This window comes from Cardiocondyla obscurior, linkage group LG02 (genome assembly GCF_019399895.1).
Source record: "Cardiocondyla obscurior isolate alpha-2009 linkage group LG02, Cobs3.1, whole genome shotgun sequence".
Classification (NCBI taxonomy): Eukaryota; Metazoa; Arthropoda; class Insecta; order Hymenoptera; family Formicidae; genus Cardiocondyla; species Cardiocondyla obscurior.
The window spans coordinates 1365741-1383048 of NC_091865.1; the positions used below are offsets into that span (position 1 = coordinate 1365741).

General features: G+C 44.3%; 2 protein-coding genes across 7 annotated transcripts in view; one reads left to right on the forward strand and one right to left on the reverse strand.

The window, feature by feature from the left end:
• Rhobtb (Rho-related BTB domain containing) lies at positions 1-16958 on the reverse strand. 6 transcript variants are annotated; one of them, XM_070674132.1, is made up of 15 exons: positions 16815-16958; positions 6149-6511; positions 5785-5888; positions 5529-5726; positions 4651-4858; positions 4303-4545; positions 4138-4223; positions 3599-3725; positions 3391-3525; positions 2914-2937; positions 2042-2195; positions 1837-1967; positions 1354-1596; positions 1124-1272; positions 1-974 (listed from the first exon to the last, which is right to left on the reverse strand). In XM_070674132.1, the coding sequence occupies exons 2-15, from the start codon at positions 6326-6328 to the stop codon at positions 734-736; spliced, it is 2223 nt and encodes a 740-aa protein (XP_070530233.1). In that variant the 5' UTR covers positions 6329-6511; positions 16815-16958; the 3' UTR covers positions 1-733. The 6 variants fall into 6 exon arrangements, with proteins under 6 accessions (XP_070530233.1, XP_070530234.1, XP_070530232.1 ...); XM_070674133.1 differs by lacking the exon at positions 16815-16958 and adding an exon at positions 12934-13333; XM_070674131.1 differs by lacking the exon at positions 16815-16958 and having other exon boundaries at positions 6149-7642.
• The window catches only part of LOC139113182 (venom allergen 3-like), a 24665-nt gene continuing 15160 nt past the window's right edge, over positions 7804-17308 (forward strand). The window contains exon 1 of the mRNA XM_070674141.1: positions 7804-7940. The gene's annotated coding sequence lies outside the window, so the exon portion shown is untranslated. The remainder of the gene's footprint in view (positions 7941-17308) is intronic.

The following is a 17308-nucleotide window of genomic DNA, read 5'->3' on the forward strand; positions in this document are numbered from 1 at the left end:
GTGAGTTCATCTCTTTATTCGTATTAGCATCCACACAATTTTGTCTCTGAATGTATACTTCGAAATATTAACGCGCGTAGAGAAAGTACAAAGTCTCTCCTCGAAACACACAATTCTTATTTTATTTGCATAAGATAAAAATATGTGAGCTGCATCGCAAAAATCCGCAGGTCCATGTACGAAAAATTCGCGGACGCTTGCGATGACTTGGTGATCGGCGGCATCGAGCTTTAAAAATGCACGGTTTGAAGAATGGCTCCGTTAGAAAAAAGAGAAATCACATACGAAATAGGAGTTAGGATTCGAGACTCGACATCGACGAGTTAAAATCGAATGCATCCTCTAGTTAGCCCTAAATCGGTTTTCGTCGCGTGATTATTCGGTATTGCGTGTATTACGTGTTCATATGTGTGTATCTCAAATTTATATATATATATATATTTTTTTTTTTTTTAATCTTTTATATAGAAATAAAAATATTATAATATATATTACATATATTATAATATTTTATATTCATATATATAATATCATATACATATATATAATTTTTTTTTTCTTTTTAGGTGTGTGTCTTTCGTGCGTTAATGCGTAGTCTCTTTGGTGTCTTGCAGTCCGCTTAAGTATAAATCTGTAGCAGTATCAAAATGGTAAAAATAGTGCATATGAAGACCATGAGCACAGGTAGAACTAGGATGAATCTGATGGAGCGGCTAAGGCCGCTTGGTTCCTGTCATACGGCTTGCTCGCCGGACTCGGTCGAGGCATCAAAAAGTGGCCGATCCGCCGGTGTCTCGCTTGACGCTGTCGACTTTGTGCCGCCGCCGTTTCCGGTATTACTTTCCCGTCTTGTTTTACTCGAGCCCGAGAAACACAAGCAGCCAGACTGATTACGATTCCGCTTCAATGTTGGTTTGTTCTCGCGTACCTGTTCCGCTAAACACTTCTGATAGTAATCGTAGTCCTTCAAATACCTATCAGAGGCAAATTGCGATACTATTAAAAATAGGAACTAAACGATAGTAATAAATTCACGAAAAAAAAACATAAAGAAAAAAAGAGCTTTTCTTTAAAATCAAATAGAAAAAAAGAAAAGATAAAACTAGACTATTATAATACGTACCAAACTGGTGGCCATCGATGTTCGTTTAAATATTCCTGGTTTTCTGGGTGAAGCAACCGTACACTACGTGGAGACATTTTGCACAGCTTATTATAGTTAACGCAGAGATGATTCATGCACCAGTCGGCCAGCTGATCGGCATTATGCAGCTGGAAATGGTAATTAAGCGTTAAATGCTGCCGCCACATTATCGCGTCTTAATTGGTGTAAAATGCGTGAAAAAAACCGACCTTGCATGGCTCCAACAGCCTCAGGCAGTTTTCCACAGCGTCGTTCCCCTCGTTTTGCGAAAGCCGCTCAAGATCCTCAATTACTCTGCTTTCGACTAAGTTTACTAATCGTTGAAGGCAGAGCCTATTGGCTAATTCCAACAGGTTCAGGCATCTAGCCGAGGAGATCGCCGGCACCTCGTCCGTGTAAAGATAGCAGAGTAACTTGTGGAATGTATACTCCCGAACCCCAGGAAAGACTATCTGCCGTTGCGATCGTAAGATATAATTCGTATTAATTTTTTAAGACCATCCTTAATTTATTCAGGTTCTTCAAAACTATTCTTTTAAAAGATCTCAATATTTTTAATAATTTTTAATTGCATAAAAACTTCTATATAAATTTTATAACTTCACAGATTTTTTGTAAGTAAAACTTTTCAGGAGATACTAAAAAAAATCGCATCTTTCCTAGAATTATAATATTTCATAAAGGGTACTTACGACTTTTGCGCTGCTTTCGCGAAAATCGCCAGAGAACATGGCTTTCATCACGTCGCATCGGGCAGTGAGAATCGCTTTGTGAGCCGGCACGCTGCCATCGTCCAACTCAAATATCACATCGGCGAAAAGACCTGTAGTACGTAATGTTTTTTAGACTGTAGCTCGTCATCGTGTCGAAGCTTCGTTTTTCTTAATTAATACCTACCTTGCTCCAAACAAATATCTTCCAATCGTTGTCTAACCACTTGCTTGTACCGGTTATTGAGATCGCTATTAACGAACTGCTCCCGCGTCTGTATACTATTGAGCACCATGAGTAATTGCGGTAGCTCGAGGAACTCGGCCGCTTGTCTGATTTCCTGTGGACAAGAGCAATCGAGACATTAAACGGATGCGCCATCGCGACTTTCATCGACATAAGATGATCGATAAGAAAAAAAAAAAAAAAAGAAAGACACGAGATCTGATCACTTTCGAATCGGCTAGAGGACCTATCCTATTAGGCAATGATTCTAAAATGTCGGTGAAAACTACTGGAAGCGTATTCATGCACGGCATCCCCTCGGCCGAGGTCGACCATGCGTCGATTCCTCGAAAGCTCCTCCTTCGTTCAATGATGTCGAGGACGATGCTCGCACGATACAACGAAATGATTCGCGAACTGTAAGCTTAATGAATATCTAAACGCCGGAAATCGACGTAACTAATCGATAAATTACACGATATACTTTTTCTACAGAAAAAGTGATACATAAATAATTTTGAAGAATTTTAACAGCCTCTAAGCTTTTTGATCTTTATCTCACAATTTTCTTTTTTAGACATTTAATTAATTTTTGCTGGTTTTATTTGTTTAACTGACAGATTAATAGTTGAAATTGCAAAGAACTCGCCTTGTAATTAATCTCGATTAGAAAGGCGCATGCTCGAGTAATGAAATGATTGCGCAATTGAGTTTTTAACAATGTAGATCAGCTATGATGAGGCTACTATGTGCGTGCGTGCGTGCGCATGTAAACGTGTACGTATGTATTAATGCGACTGCTAAATTTTCAAACGCATTTCGCTTGTACTAACCAGTAGAAGCCCGATAGGAGCTGTCTGAAAGAATAGAGCCGCGTTAGTTACTGTATACTCTGCAACAGTTGCGATTTTATCTCACGTTCTTAAGTGATCATACAAGTACACAGCGTACTTCTTATCAAACGCGATTTAACCGCGGTTTTTTAGCTGCGCATTTTCGAAAATCGTATAATTTACATGGCATAACGCATCAACATTGCCGCAAAATTGTACCTGACATAAAGATGACAAAGCGCGACAAATTGGAAGGCGCACTTACTAGTTGAGTTTCTACCTTGTCGTACACCTACGAGATAAATTTCACTTCTCGTGAGAAGGATTTTTTTTTCTTTGCGCTCGTAAAAAAATCACCGCGCCTACTTTTATTTGCTCATTTATGCACGTTACTTTCGTGACAGACAAACAAAAAGGGGTCTTCTCACATTTTCGAATGTTTTTTTTCTTATGATAATTTCTACCGACCAAACGTACTTGTAGATCATGATACCGTTTATCCAAGCTGCCTGTATAAATGAATTGCAAGCACTGCTGCATCGCCTGCGGCGTGATCAGCTTCGACAGCGTGATCACCGTCATGGGCTGTTGCACTCCGTTTGCATTCTCAGTCTGCAAAGCGTTCGACGATGATCAATAACGAGGTGGCGCGAATTGTCGCGCGACATTGTCAAAGTCTACTCACCATACATATACGAATATTTTGAAACGCAGGGTGATTCAGCTCTTTCGTCGCGCTGTTGCTCTTTCTCTGATTATCCATTGTCGGCAGTACTTGAAAACTCGATCGTCGCTTAAGTTGCTCCCAGACTCTGGAACCCATACGGCTTGTTTGTGTAAGAGTTGCCTTGTTACATGAGCGAAGGAATATACAAACTCTTTACAAAAATATTGCAAACTCTGTTCCGTCGCTACGTAAATCGAATGTGCCGACATTTAAAGACCGTGCAAAGGCTAAAGGGGGGGAGACTGCATCTAACTCTTTATTTGGCAATTACACCTTCGAGCGATATCAGCGTGTTGAATTGACGCACTGGTCAAAGCGTTCCAATTGCGTGCCCTTCTGTTAGTACCAAGCCCAAGCGACACTTAAGCGTGTTAGCGCTATAGTTAGCAACGTCGTCTGTCGCAAGATTAGACTTGTTCCGCCATACGTTAACTGCACCTTGCCAAATAAAGGGTTAATCGATGCAGGAGTAAACATACGAGGCATGATCAACTCACTTTGCGGGTTTGCTTTGATCGATACGAATTAGGCACTCGGTATCGTCGTTGAAGTCACCGACGGTGGCCTCGCCGAAAGTGCTCACCTTGACGAGACAATAAGGGAAACATGTGTTATTGTATTATCCTGTTACTACCTCCGAACCTGATAGAGCTGGCATATACCATGCTGGACTCGCTGGAGCTGCGCGGTGTCAATTCTTGGGCAAGTTCCATCGAGAACAGCCGGTAAAACGCTGGCGAGGCGGCGGCGAGCAAGCACCGATGAACTCCAAACGTGCAGTTACTCGCTATCAGGGTGACGTCAGTGTGTACCGGCCTCGTCCACAGGCTCTTCATATTTTCCTCATAGGTGCTTACAGCCAGGCATACCTTCGGCGGTACTGGTTTTGGTGGACAGAATGGCGCCTGTCGAGTAAAAATTATCGTAGTAATGATACTCTTTAACTCAACGTTTGCGAAGAAAATAATACATATTTGTTACAAGATCGCTTGCACGACCTAATCTGTTACCTGTAATAAAGGTCTCTGCACCCTTTTCAGGTTTGTCATCCAAAAACGCTGCTGACGACGTGCGATTAAAGCGGCGCGTATTGAATTTTCGAACACCTCGTTCACGCCATAATAAGTGAAAACGCTCGTTTCGTAATAGCACACGCCGAGTTCTCGCGCTACCGCCCGCGCCTGATCCGGCATCACCAGATCGCTCTTCCTCGTAGCCCTGTAAGTAATTACAAGTAATATTAATGATTATTTAAATGCAATCGTTGAAACGTATACCGCACTATGTCAGAAGCGAAAAAAATGAGATTAAAATAATGATAAAAATCAATCTGTCCGCAGCCGTAAAAAGGAGGGTTCGTTAAAAGTCTCGAGAAACTTTCAGGCTTCCTCTCACGTCGTGCGTCAAGGTTCAGTCAATTTTCTCTCAACTCAATTGCTCAGCTATCGAAATTTTAAGCTTCTTATTCAATTTAGTGCCAGTTATAAAACTTATGCCACGATGCCGCATGTTTGTTGGCCACAATAAATATTTTTTTACAGAGAAAAGGTTTCAAGTAAACTTATTAAGACTTATTGAAATTGAAAAATCAATACTTTGACACACTTCGGTAAACTGACATAATTGAAAAAGCATTGGTGCAAACAAATAAATTTTACAGAAAAATAAAAAGAAAATAGCTGCGCCGTACGCGAATTTCGTTTATATCCTAAAAAAAAAAAGATATAATTAATTAAAATAATTAAACGTGATTTCTTTTTTAAAAAAGCACTTTTTTATATGCTTTAAAATAATTATGTCAGTTTTCTCAACTTCTTTTTACGAGATAAAATTATTAAATTAATTTCTGCAATATTTTTAAGTTACTTATTTAAAGAATGTAATTTACCTTACGAAGGGACTGCGATCGCGAAAGTAACTGAGATAAGTTTCGTCCCGATACATGTATCGCAGATCGTTTTTGCATCCGACCAATAGGACCGGTGTCTGCGGGCAGAACCTCCTTATCTCGGGGTACCACATCACCTTGCAGTTTCGCAAGGAAACAGGATTGGTTATGGAGAAACATAGTAACACGACGTCAGACCTAATAAAATTCAATTAATATCAATTCGTGTAAAAACTCCGCTCTACGTGAGTCTTACCTGCCGTATGCGAATCTCCGATCTTTTTCGTGATCGCCAAATGTGTCCCAGAGACGCAGCGATACGTTCACATTGTCTACTACCTCCCAAGACCGCTCCAACACCTAACACGCATTACACTATTATTTAATATCGTTGTACATACATATGTTAAAAAAATAATCTAGAGGTAGATTTTAACTCGATACTGATTAACAAAAACGTTCCGTTATCTTAACGACAGTTTAAATATTACAAAAAAAAAAAATTAAAATTACTTAAAAATGTTCTCTAATTCGTAATTGTGGCCTGTGCTGGCGCACGTTGAACGGCGAACGAGTTAAGTAAAAGAGAGAACAGGAAGAATCCTATCAAGCAGACTTACATCCTTGTAAATCCGATATTGATCAATAGCCCAGACTGTGGGCACGTGAGTAGTCAGAAGCTGTGACAGTGACACGTGCTTGTTGCAGGCTCTGGCGCAGATCAGCCTGGTCTTTCCGACTGCCGTGTCACCCACGACCACGCACTTGACCAGTTCCTGGTGCGGTTGCTCATTGTCCATCACCGGCAGTCTCCCCTGCTCATGCAATATGCCGTCTCACCTGCCAGATCGCTCGAGTTCTCGTTCGCTATTTCCGACACAGATGATGCTACCACTGTCGTTTTCGCAACCGCTGAATGCTTGCACCACATCCGATAATCGAACTGGAACGCGTCCTCGACCTTACCGTTGATAAGATATGCACTAAAATTAAAACAAGAAAATAACGTGTCTACGCAATAGTTAAACACGCTTACCCACTCCAACAGCTTTGCCTTTACTTTTGTGAACACATTTTTGACGGCACGGTATATCTATAATGTAACCAGATTGAAAACTACGGTTGTTCCTCGTTTATAAAGTCACGGATAAGTAAAGCTCTTAAGTGGAGCTTAGCTTTAGTGCAAGGACAAGTAAATGTTACGTCGTGCTTTCGATAACTGTCCGATGCACGACGCCGCGGCTTCGATTGTACGAACAGCGAAAAACCGTGCTCGAGATCGCTTGGCTTTTGTTTCAGAGGAGGACACCGCGAAGTAATAACGCCTTGCGCATAGAAAACCATAAACGGAGCAACTTATAGTCGACCTCGTCGCTTCCGAGTTCTCCGCGCGAGAAGGACAGCGCACTCTCTTACGCGGTTTTCTCTTTTCCTCCAAGGGCCGAAATCCCTAACGGCCATCTTAGTTTAATTGCGGAGGCGCGGGCGCGAGGACGTGTCGTTAATCGCTCCGCAATTACGCGTATTTTTCGCCGCGGGTAGAAAGCTTTCGCGCGCGAATAAGTGTCGACGTTGTCGACTCGGGAGCGGGCAATCATTTTTTGCACATCTGAGTTATCCCGCTCGTCGTTCTCTGCATCGTTTCGTACTTTGAAAGTTCGAAAAAGTACTTTGGGACGACAAGGTTACGCGGTAGGCGCAGCGCGCACGGAGCGGCGGCGACGTGTATTACACCGCCATAGATCGGGCATTTCCGACTTCCGGCTCCCATTACTATTTCCTTCGGCAGGTTCCGGCGATCGTCACCATAGTGTTAGACGAGTCTTCTTTGTCGCGGCTGTGTTTCTCATCCCGCTTCGGGCAAGTGACTTCTCGAGGAATTTGAGAAAGACACAAAGTACGTGAAGAAAGACATAAATTGCGCGGAGAACATTCTGTATCGCGGCCCGTCTCATACGCAGCTTGGCAGAAATCCTCAGCATCGTTCATCCCGCCGACGAGACTCTATCAAAGGATCAAAAGTGACCTCGCTTTTACGTAAACTAGGTTACGAAGATCGAGAGTGCAAATTGATACAAGAAGTAATTGTCCGTCGCGCTTCGTAAATTTAATCGTAAAAAATCGCCGCGATAATCCCCCGTTATTCTGTCGGCCGTTCGTCTCTCGAGTGAGTGTCAGTGATTAGTGACAGTGATAATAAAAAAAGCAGAGCAGTGTAATATAGTGCTGAGTGATTTGGAGTGCTGCAAGGTGTCAGGATAATCCAGGATATTGAGGATACTGTCGCGGAAGAAAAGAAGAACGAAAGAAAGGACTGAAAGACGGACGAACGAAAGAAGGAAGGAAGGAAGGAAGGAAGGAAGGAAGGACGGAAAGACAGAAAACAATCTAACCTATCCGAAGGCTATAAAAGTAAGTGAAACGGCACCATGCCGTCAATTATAATTATCATAAAAAAATTATTATAATCAACCAATGTCCTCGAATGCAATAACGCGCTAATTGGAATCTTAAAAAAAAAAAATCAGCGCGCACATAATTTATTCTAGTATCAGTAAATGTGTAGGTAAATTCTTAGAGAGATAAAAATCTAGATCGCTTGACCACTTTAACCATTCCGAATATATATGTTGTGTACACACATGCGAGTGTGATTTGTATCCTAAAAAAGATTTTCCGCTATATTTAGAACCTCGCGATTTCAGCCTAGGTTTCCATATCGCCTTAACCGTGAAAGAACGTGTAGATATATCGCTCCCCTGATTAATTCATTCTCAAAATTCTCGCTGCTCGGTGAACTTCATTCTCGGCGTGACCACACGCTACGCTAAGCCTTCCCCGAAATTTCCATTCAATATTCTAGCAGCTCACCCTACCTTCAGTATTCGCGCCAAAGAAATTATCTGTTTATCGTTACATCTAATTTTATCTTCCACATGAATAAACCATCGAAACGTTACAGCATATACATAAAGACGTTTGGAAGTAGTCACAGACAATTTTATAAATACGTGTATTAATAAAATATTAAAGTACATCACGTTAGAGTCACGTCTAAATTTAATATCAAACGCCGTTCGATTTTCCCGCTGTTAAAGAATACGTCGACGCGATTATCGACAAAATCAATTTAATGCATACTTTAACGAAGCATGCATTGCACAAACGCAGCTAGTAAATCCATACTAAATCCGCCGACGATCATTTATCCGAGCTATAATTCAATTAGCGCAGCTGTAGCTGTAGATTTAGTCTCGAGCGGAATGAGTAAAGGCTTTACGCAGCGAGGAAACTGAAATTAGTTTACCTGCCTTGACTTTAACGTCAAATGCATCCCAAGGTAACGTTCGCCACGCGCGGGCTGATAGAACGTTATAATATCCGCTTGTTACGATAATATTGTACGACCGAAGGAAACATGTCGATAATACCAGGTGACAACTACTCGAGATATGCAAAACGCAATATTCACCGAGTCACGACGCGAAACTCGAAAGCCTCGTCGCTCAATATTCCGCCTGTTTCGCTGATGCTTTCCGGGAAGTGTCTTTGGACGAGACCTACTTTCGCGAAATGGAATTTATGGCGAGTGATCGCTCTCCCGTTCGTTCCGCGAATTCCCTCCCCCCCTTCCGCATCTTGTTGAATTAAAAATTAATTGTAAATTAAATATGTATATCCGCCCGTTTCTGCGTCCAAGCGATCGCATCGATAAAACTCTTTATATACGAAATTATTGATCGAAAAGGGTGGTAGATAATTAGTTACAATCTGGGCTCTTCGCGTGTCAATCTGACCTCGTATTTTTAGGTATCATATAAATCTGTTAATATAATCGGCTCGCTTATCTTGTCTTATTGAACGTTAACAATGCTGCATCGGTAAACAGGACGGCGATCACAAAGTCTACTGAAGCGAACGATATCTCGAAGTTTCCTTAAATCAAGCTTTCTTTTATCGAGATTATTATTACTGTAATTTTCGATGTGATTTACCGTACGAGAACTGTATCTCGGTTCAAATTGCCGGCGAGGCTAAGATATTATGCAGCAATCATCGCCCGAGTGCTATAGATAGCTCAGTTCTTTTGATCCATTACGAGTCGTAAATAGGCAATCTTCAATTTAAATTGTCTTCAATTTTTTAAAATTGTTAAACGTTATTTTATATGTAAAGAAAAAGGAAAAAAAAAAAAAAAAAGAAAGTACTTATTCTAAGAGTCACATTACGTGACATTTTTTAACGCAATGAACCTTTTGTCATTCCGTGAATATTCTACAGCATTTTAATACGCCGGTAAAACTCAGTATTATGCATATGAATAAATTAGCGGAATTGAGTTTCGAGCAATATGCATAAAACTATTCGTGTAATGCAATTATATCGTACGTAGGTGCAATAAAACAAAATAATATAACGAGTAGTTTACGTCAGATAAAATTAGCGACAACAGTCTCTATCAACATTTAGAAAGGCTTATCGATTTTTAAACAGTGTGACGTTAAGTTGTTTTCGTACTTCCTGTTAAGAAATATGCCGTACGTCAATTGCAACGTGAATATTAGACGCTTATTTTATTTTATTCATCGTCTTTTGCGGTAAAACGCGGAAAAAGAATTGCGATGCATAACGCAATCAGTGCGATATGCACGTACGTAGCTGATTACACGATGTGATTAAACTGTTTTTACACATTCTGAAACTTTAATCGATGACGCGCTAAACCGGCCATTTCCAAGGCTTTAAATTGATTTCAGTTTCTATTTCGCTGTCCTATATGTGCATATACAAGAGTGTATTTAGTTGGAGAAATATCGCCCTGACGTCATCGATATACATAGTAGAAACGACTATTAGTCCGCTTTAAATAGTCAAATCCTAGTAGCTTCGGCGAGTATTTTCGACTCGCAACGAACAGCAAGCTCAACGAATACGCGACTTCGAAGCTACACCCGCGCGTCCTTAATTGTGCCAATTAAATTCCTCGCTAATTCGTCAATGCAATGTTCATTGAAAAATTATATAAAATTTCGGTCGCCGTTAATTATCGTCCTCCGTCCATCTGTCCGTCCTCCCCCATTTTTTATCTTCCTCCACCGCGGGCGCTCGCAATTCGCTGTGATAACTAGGCGCGTATACCTTCCGGAAGTGCCTTTAGAAAACGCGATTTAGTGAACGTTAATGGCACATATGACACTTAATGTACCCGCATTGTAGTCGGTTATCCGCGAGAGGAGCGGTGAACGGATGTAGAACGCGCGGGAGCGAGCCGTAGATACCGCGCGTCAGCTGTGGCGGCAGAAGCCGTTGCTGACGCATTGCAGAACGGGACGCATCGCAGGGAGGTCGACCGCGGGCGAGTACAGGAGACCCGGGCCCACCGCCGACGAGCGTAATACGTAAAGTCAAGTAGGCGGTAGCCCCCGGGTCGGCGCACTGTCCCCCGTCTTTCTCCATTCTACTCGTGCCGCTCTTCCCCCGTGACTCCTTCTTCGCCTCCTGCCTTCTTTCGCCTTCGAAAATTGTCGCGTCGTTGCGCCGCGCCGCTTCGTACAGCGGCAGTGTAAATCAATCCGACCGAAGGACAGTCCAAGTCCAAGAATTACACGCGGGGTCAACGAGCCGCGCGTCCGTCGGCCGCGTTAATTAGTTAAACGGCGTTCTTATTGCCGACCTCTTTCAGCAGCGAATCGCAGAACCGCGACGGCGAGCCCTCGCACGCACCGCGGTCCTCCTCCGGCCGAGAAAGGAGCTTCGGTGTCGCATTCCGCTGGAAATCGTACCCGGCGCCGCTTCGCGTGCGCTACACCTGCTCGATCGCGCTGCGCGGATTACAGCGACGTGCGTATCGCGTTTCCGGCACGTTCGTCCGACGTCCGACGTCGACGGTGACGGAGCGTGTTTTCTTACGAGACGCGCGGGGAGATTGCGAGCGAACGCAAACGGCATTGGCACGCGCCGTCGCTTAAAACGCGATACATGCGGCAATCGGCGGCGGTCGTTACGGCAAATGATCGCGAATATGCCGCAACGCCGAGCGCCGAGTCTCGTACAATGTTAGAGGGAGGACATAAATCAATTTTTAACTATGTCGCGGCTCTGGGTCGACGGTCGAGTTCCGCGATTTAAACGGCGGCCGCGGCGAGCCGCGGTCGTTTTCACGTATTCGCCGCGAACGAGATACCGATCGCGTGGAACACCGATCGCGGAATCAGCGTCGTTCGGCGAACTAAATCGCGGCTAGGTAGCACGACGCGGCTGTAATAAAATTGCCGGAGTAACAACGAGATTATTGCGATGAGAACGAAATGCAGCGGCCGGTCGCAATCGCGAGCGAAAGTAGCGCGAGTCGTCCGATCGAACGTGCAATGAACGTGCATAATGCAGAGTAGAACAACAGGCCGGTGCCTCCGCGTGTACTTTGCGCGTGACACGTGCGACGAGCGGTGGTTAATTCCAACCAGTAATCGCGGCGTTAACGATTCCGACGTAGATCCAAAGCGAACACGGTAACGATCGCGAGGCCGGGGCGACCTGAGTTTGAAACCCGTCTCTGCATCGACGGCGGGGACGTTCGCACTCGCGTTGCAGACAGTGCTCTCTTATATAAGTTGAAAGCGAGATGGACAGACAGGCGAAGAGAGAACGAGAGAAGTTGGAGTCGGAGATAAATGGATAGAATAATAGTCAACGACCACACGCGACGCGTAGCGCGCGCTGAACGCCAATCGCAACTGACGCGCAATCCGAATATCTTTAATCGCGATTGTTTTTTTATTTTTTTTTTTTTTCTTTTCTTCTTGAGGAATCCTCCGTCAGCGGAGGATTCCTCTCCGAGCGCGGTTTCCTGAAGCTGGACGCGATACGGTTGCAGCATATTTAGCAAAGAAAGAATGAAAGTGAAAAAGAGAGAGTGCCTTTCCGAGACGCGAGACGTTAGAACGGAAACAACGACGTTCGCGATTCCGGAACAGGTCCGACGGACCCAAGAAGCGATCACTTTGCGTTAAACGTCAATTTGACAATCTCACTGACGTATTCGCCGCGACGTACACACCTGCGATCCTCCGGGATAATATCGAGAAAATTATTGAAAAAAAAAAAAAGGGAAGTCGCATTACGCGAGCTAATTTAAGCTCCTTCTTTCACCTCTCCCTCTCTTCTCTCTTTCTCTCCTTTTTTTCTTCTCTCGATGACAGCCGCACCGAGGAATGATAGATTAATACGCGAACACACGCGACGAGTCTGGCGAGGCGCACGTTTCCTCGCGAGAATAGAGAACGGTGAATATATATATAGAACGTGCACACGTATGCATGTATATAATTGACTGCGTAGTCGCGAGACGAGCGAGGAGGAGAGAACGAGAGATGCGACGGAGATCAGTCGACGCTCGAGAAATTACCCGCGTGCAGCTCTCCCGCCTGTTGACGACGTGCCTGTACCCGGAGCGGAAGTCTCCCTTGATCGTGTTAAGCGCAAGGGCCCCGGGGGTCACTCCGCGTAGGGTGGGCGAGTACGGATTGCACCACGTCGCGAATCGCCGCGTAACGACGGACGAGTAAAAGTCTAACGATCGCCGCTCCTCCGTACCTCCCGCCTGCGGCCGCCGTCGTCTGTCGGAGCGCGGCGACGGACTAGAAGCTGCAGCGGCGGCACATCGCGCAACCAGGACGTTCCACGCAAGTTCCAGCTGACGTCCTGACAGGGCGGGTGTACGAGGAGGGGCATTCCACCGAGGCGAAGAAAGAAGGAACGCGTCCTCGTGCACTCTCGTCCGTGATCGAAATCGCGCCTCGCGTCGTACCGCCGCCTGGAATTAACGATCGCGGGACGTTCGCCGATTTCTTTTTTTTTTTTTTTTCTTTCTCACCCCCTTTTTCGCGACGGCGGAAGGGAACGGTTTTCTCGCCCGCGCGTTCTCCAACGTTCCCCGTACGCATTCGTCGCGGAAAATTAATCGTCGGCGACTGACTAATTGACCGAGGTCGCGATTAGAGGATCCTCTCCTCCCCCCCTCCCCGCTTTCCAAAATCTGACGTTTCTCTTCGACTCGCAAAGGCGCGCGTCCACCACCCCTCCGGGATTTCCTACCCTTTCCCTCGGCCCCTTCGGTCAATTTGTTCCTCTCTCCACCGTGTGTCCCCGGGATAACTCGCGAGGACGTCGATTAACGTTCGCGTATCCACGCGCGCGGGTTCCTCTACGCGCAGGAGGCACGTACGCATCAGAGAATCGCACGTCCGAGCGTGCACCAAGTAGAACTGCGCACCACCTGTCAACGACTGATCGCCCGAGCGTGAGTTCAAGTTAACCCACCTCCGCTTTACGACGGTCGCCGGGCGATCGAAGCCACCGCCGTCGCCGTCGCCGCCGTCGCTGCCGCCGCCGAGGCTGGCACTGCCGCGCGTTGCCGTTGAGGCTTGCCCAGGTGAACGTCGTCGATGATCGGACGTCGCGGTGTCGTCATGTCGACGCACGTGTCTCGTGCGCGACGTTATGCACTGTCCGGGTTCGCAGCCAGCGGGGGAGAAACAAACAACGGGATCGCCGTCGTCGACGGACGTGCGCTCGGTGCTGCTCCGGTGGCCGCCGACGACGGTGAGAACGTACAACGGGATTGGGGTAGAACGGGGGGGGGAGGAGGGGAGGAAGGTAGGGAGAACGTTTCTAACGCGCCGGCGGATAAAGTCTAGAGAGAGAACGACCGCGAAGAGGAAGATGAGCAAATGCGGAGGGAAAGAGAGAGGACGCGACGGCGGTTGATGAGGGACGGGTCAGACAGCACCCGGCCAACTGCACGTCGCTGAATGAACTCACCGTGACCCCGGCATTCCCCCGTGCATGCGAACCACAACCACCCCGTGGCTGTGTCTGCCTTTTCCTCTCCTCGTGCCCCCCGACCCACCGACATGATCTTGGTGTTATTTTATAAATGCGTCTCGCCACCCGCCATTCACCGCTCCGACGATACCTCTTGCCGAGATATTTTATACACTAATCTCACTTCTGTATATAAGCGAGCATCCTCGGGGAAATATCGTCTTTAAAGAGATTTTCATCTAAAATCACGTTGCGACGACGCGTTATTTCTCTTAAACAATTTATAAAACTTTGTTATCCATTACGCTTGCTACAAAATTTGAAAGAGAATATTCGAACCGAGTTTTCACACGTAATTATCATTTTCTTTTTGTCGAGTTTTTTTTGTTTTATCTGATTGGGATAGAATTATCTTTACGATTGTAACAACAGGAATTGTTAAATATACATGAAGAAATTGTTGTTCGGTTGAGTAGCGGAGATATCTATCATTTTGCAAGTAAAGAAGTAAGAGAAACGGATATGATCAATATTAATTCGTTTAGCTCACAAATTTTGTTAGAAATAGATCGTATGTTTAAAATTTTCCGTGTAGAAAGGGATTCGATATTCGATTTTAACGATGCTACGCAATAGCAGACTTGTTATTGCTTGCTTGTTAATACAAAGTAGGAATGCCTAAGAACGCGCTTATATTGAAATATTATTCGTTCTGCTGTACATTTTACGTACGTCAGACTTGATCCTCCTCTCTTCTGATACAACCAGTCTATATCTATCACTTGTCAACGTCAGTAGCTGTTAGCAACACTTGAAGGGTTTGACCATCATCAATGGAATTTCCTGAATGAAGCTCCGAAGCTTTATCAAATTCGAACAGAGCAATAAGCGAACTAATTCCCGACTATTTACGATAATTACGGTATTATTTTCTTCCTCAATCTCGGTGTCAACTTCAGTAAGCTTAAATTGAACGGGTGTTTGGTTATTAATGAAATGCTGATTGATATAAATAATGATCACATTTGTAATTAATTCGTAACAAATATCGTTACACAGTACAATGTTCAACGTGCAATTTACATACGTGTATATGATGTACGTATATTTAATGAAGCTGTCTTATTAATTTTCTTTTTTTTTTTTCATGACGAGATGTTAATAATTTAAGATCAGCGTAATGTCTATAATAAAGATTCGCTATTAATGAACGGTAAAATCGCGAGGTAACCAGATGCGGTGTAGCAAACTCTATCCTTGATTTGGTGAGCAATGTGTATCCGTGCCAATATCGGGTCTGTATTTGACCATCACGCGCATGCTGGATCCGCTGTGACGTCAGGGGGAGGGTGAAAAATCAATCCACTCCGCCTCGCCGCGCCGTGCCGCGTGCGGCCGGGGATGTGTTTGTGCATGCAATCCACCACTATCCGCTGTTTGATAATTGTTACAGCAGTCACGCTCGCGATTGTAATAGCGGGACAATGAAAAGGCTTTTATGGGGTTTCAGCGACGCGGGAGGGAGATGTGCTTTTGCGCGTCACGTTTAAACTTTGCGATCCGCAAATTCTGGCTGATTGCGAGGAAACCCAACGTTTATCGGCGCGAAACGAGATCAACTGTAATTGCGATGACGCGCGTCTTCGTTGACATATGTTTGATCGTGCTCGAATAAAAGCAAAATGCGCCGAATGATTATTAGCTGTCGATGCAAATCAACGGTTGCATCATAAATTTATCACGTTTTCGATTACCGCAATAAAAATCAGTTATCATAAAGTCGGTTCTTGAACGTCCTTCCAAGCGGGGCTCGAGGTTTGATTCTATTTTAAACGAATCTATTTGTAAATTAATTAAACGCTTCGATTGATTTTATATCATCGTCATATATTTTCTTTATTTGCAGTATAAAATAGATTTTTTTAAAGTTAACTATGATTTATATTTTACGTTTGACATAAATTAATTTTTTTTTTTTGCTAGAGTGGAATAATTAATTATAAAAAAAAAATTAAAAATTACAAACTGAAGACAGCTACTGATAAGTTTCCTTAATTTATTATTTTGTCTGCGATATCGATTCTTCATACGTCGTCTCTTGCCTCAACTGTCTACAAAATGATAAAATTTCACGCGCGACAATACTAAAAAAAAAAAAATTAAAAAAAAAAGGAGGTCGTGGCTCTTATTACGTTGACCAAGTTTTATACGTTTCCTATGAGTTCTACAGCTCCGGAGACAATAACCCCTGCGAAATTGATAATTCTGTGACAGCGTAATACACAGTGGCATTCACACCTATATATTATTTAACCGATTAATTAATTGATTCGACGTTTCGACGCGCACGAGGTACAACGCTTATGTAACGCGGCGAGGACTTCGCCGACAGGAAGTTTAATACGCGAAATTACTCGAGCACGCGTGTAATAACGATCGCGTGTCTTGCTTGTACGTACGTACCAATAAGCAGCGAAAAAACATGCTTCGGGGTAATCAAATGCATCAACGTGCGTCCTCCCACGTAACGCGTAGTCGTTCCTCGCACCAAGTCGGCTAAATGAAAATTTCTTCCGCCGGCTGTTCGGCCGCAACTGAAATCGCGACACGGAAAACGGCGCCTTATACGCGCCATCGACGCATTAATGCGTTGACTTTAACCGAGGACGTCAAACACGCCGTCCATTGATAAGTAATCTACGATTGTGCGACGCATGTCGCACGTTATGTATATTCTGTGATACCTGACGATAACGACGCATTCGTTTACGGAACTAGCTATTCTGCCACGCGGCTTACATCGCAAACTTTACCTTGAAATCAATGGAAAAGGGACCTTGAGAAATTGTTACAATCGCTATTTTCGATCTCCCACCGGAATCAGCAGGTGATAGCACCGATTTTACAAAGCAGCTGATAAAATTTCTTTGCGACTCAGGCTTTCCATAAATATCACG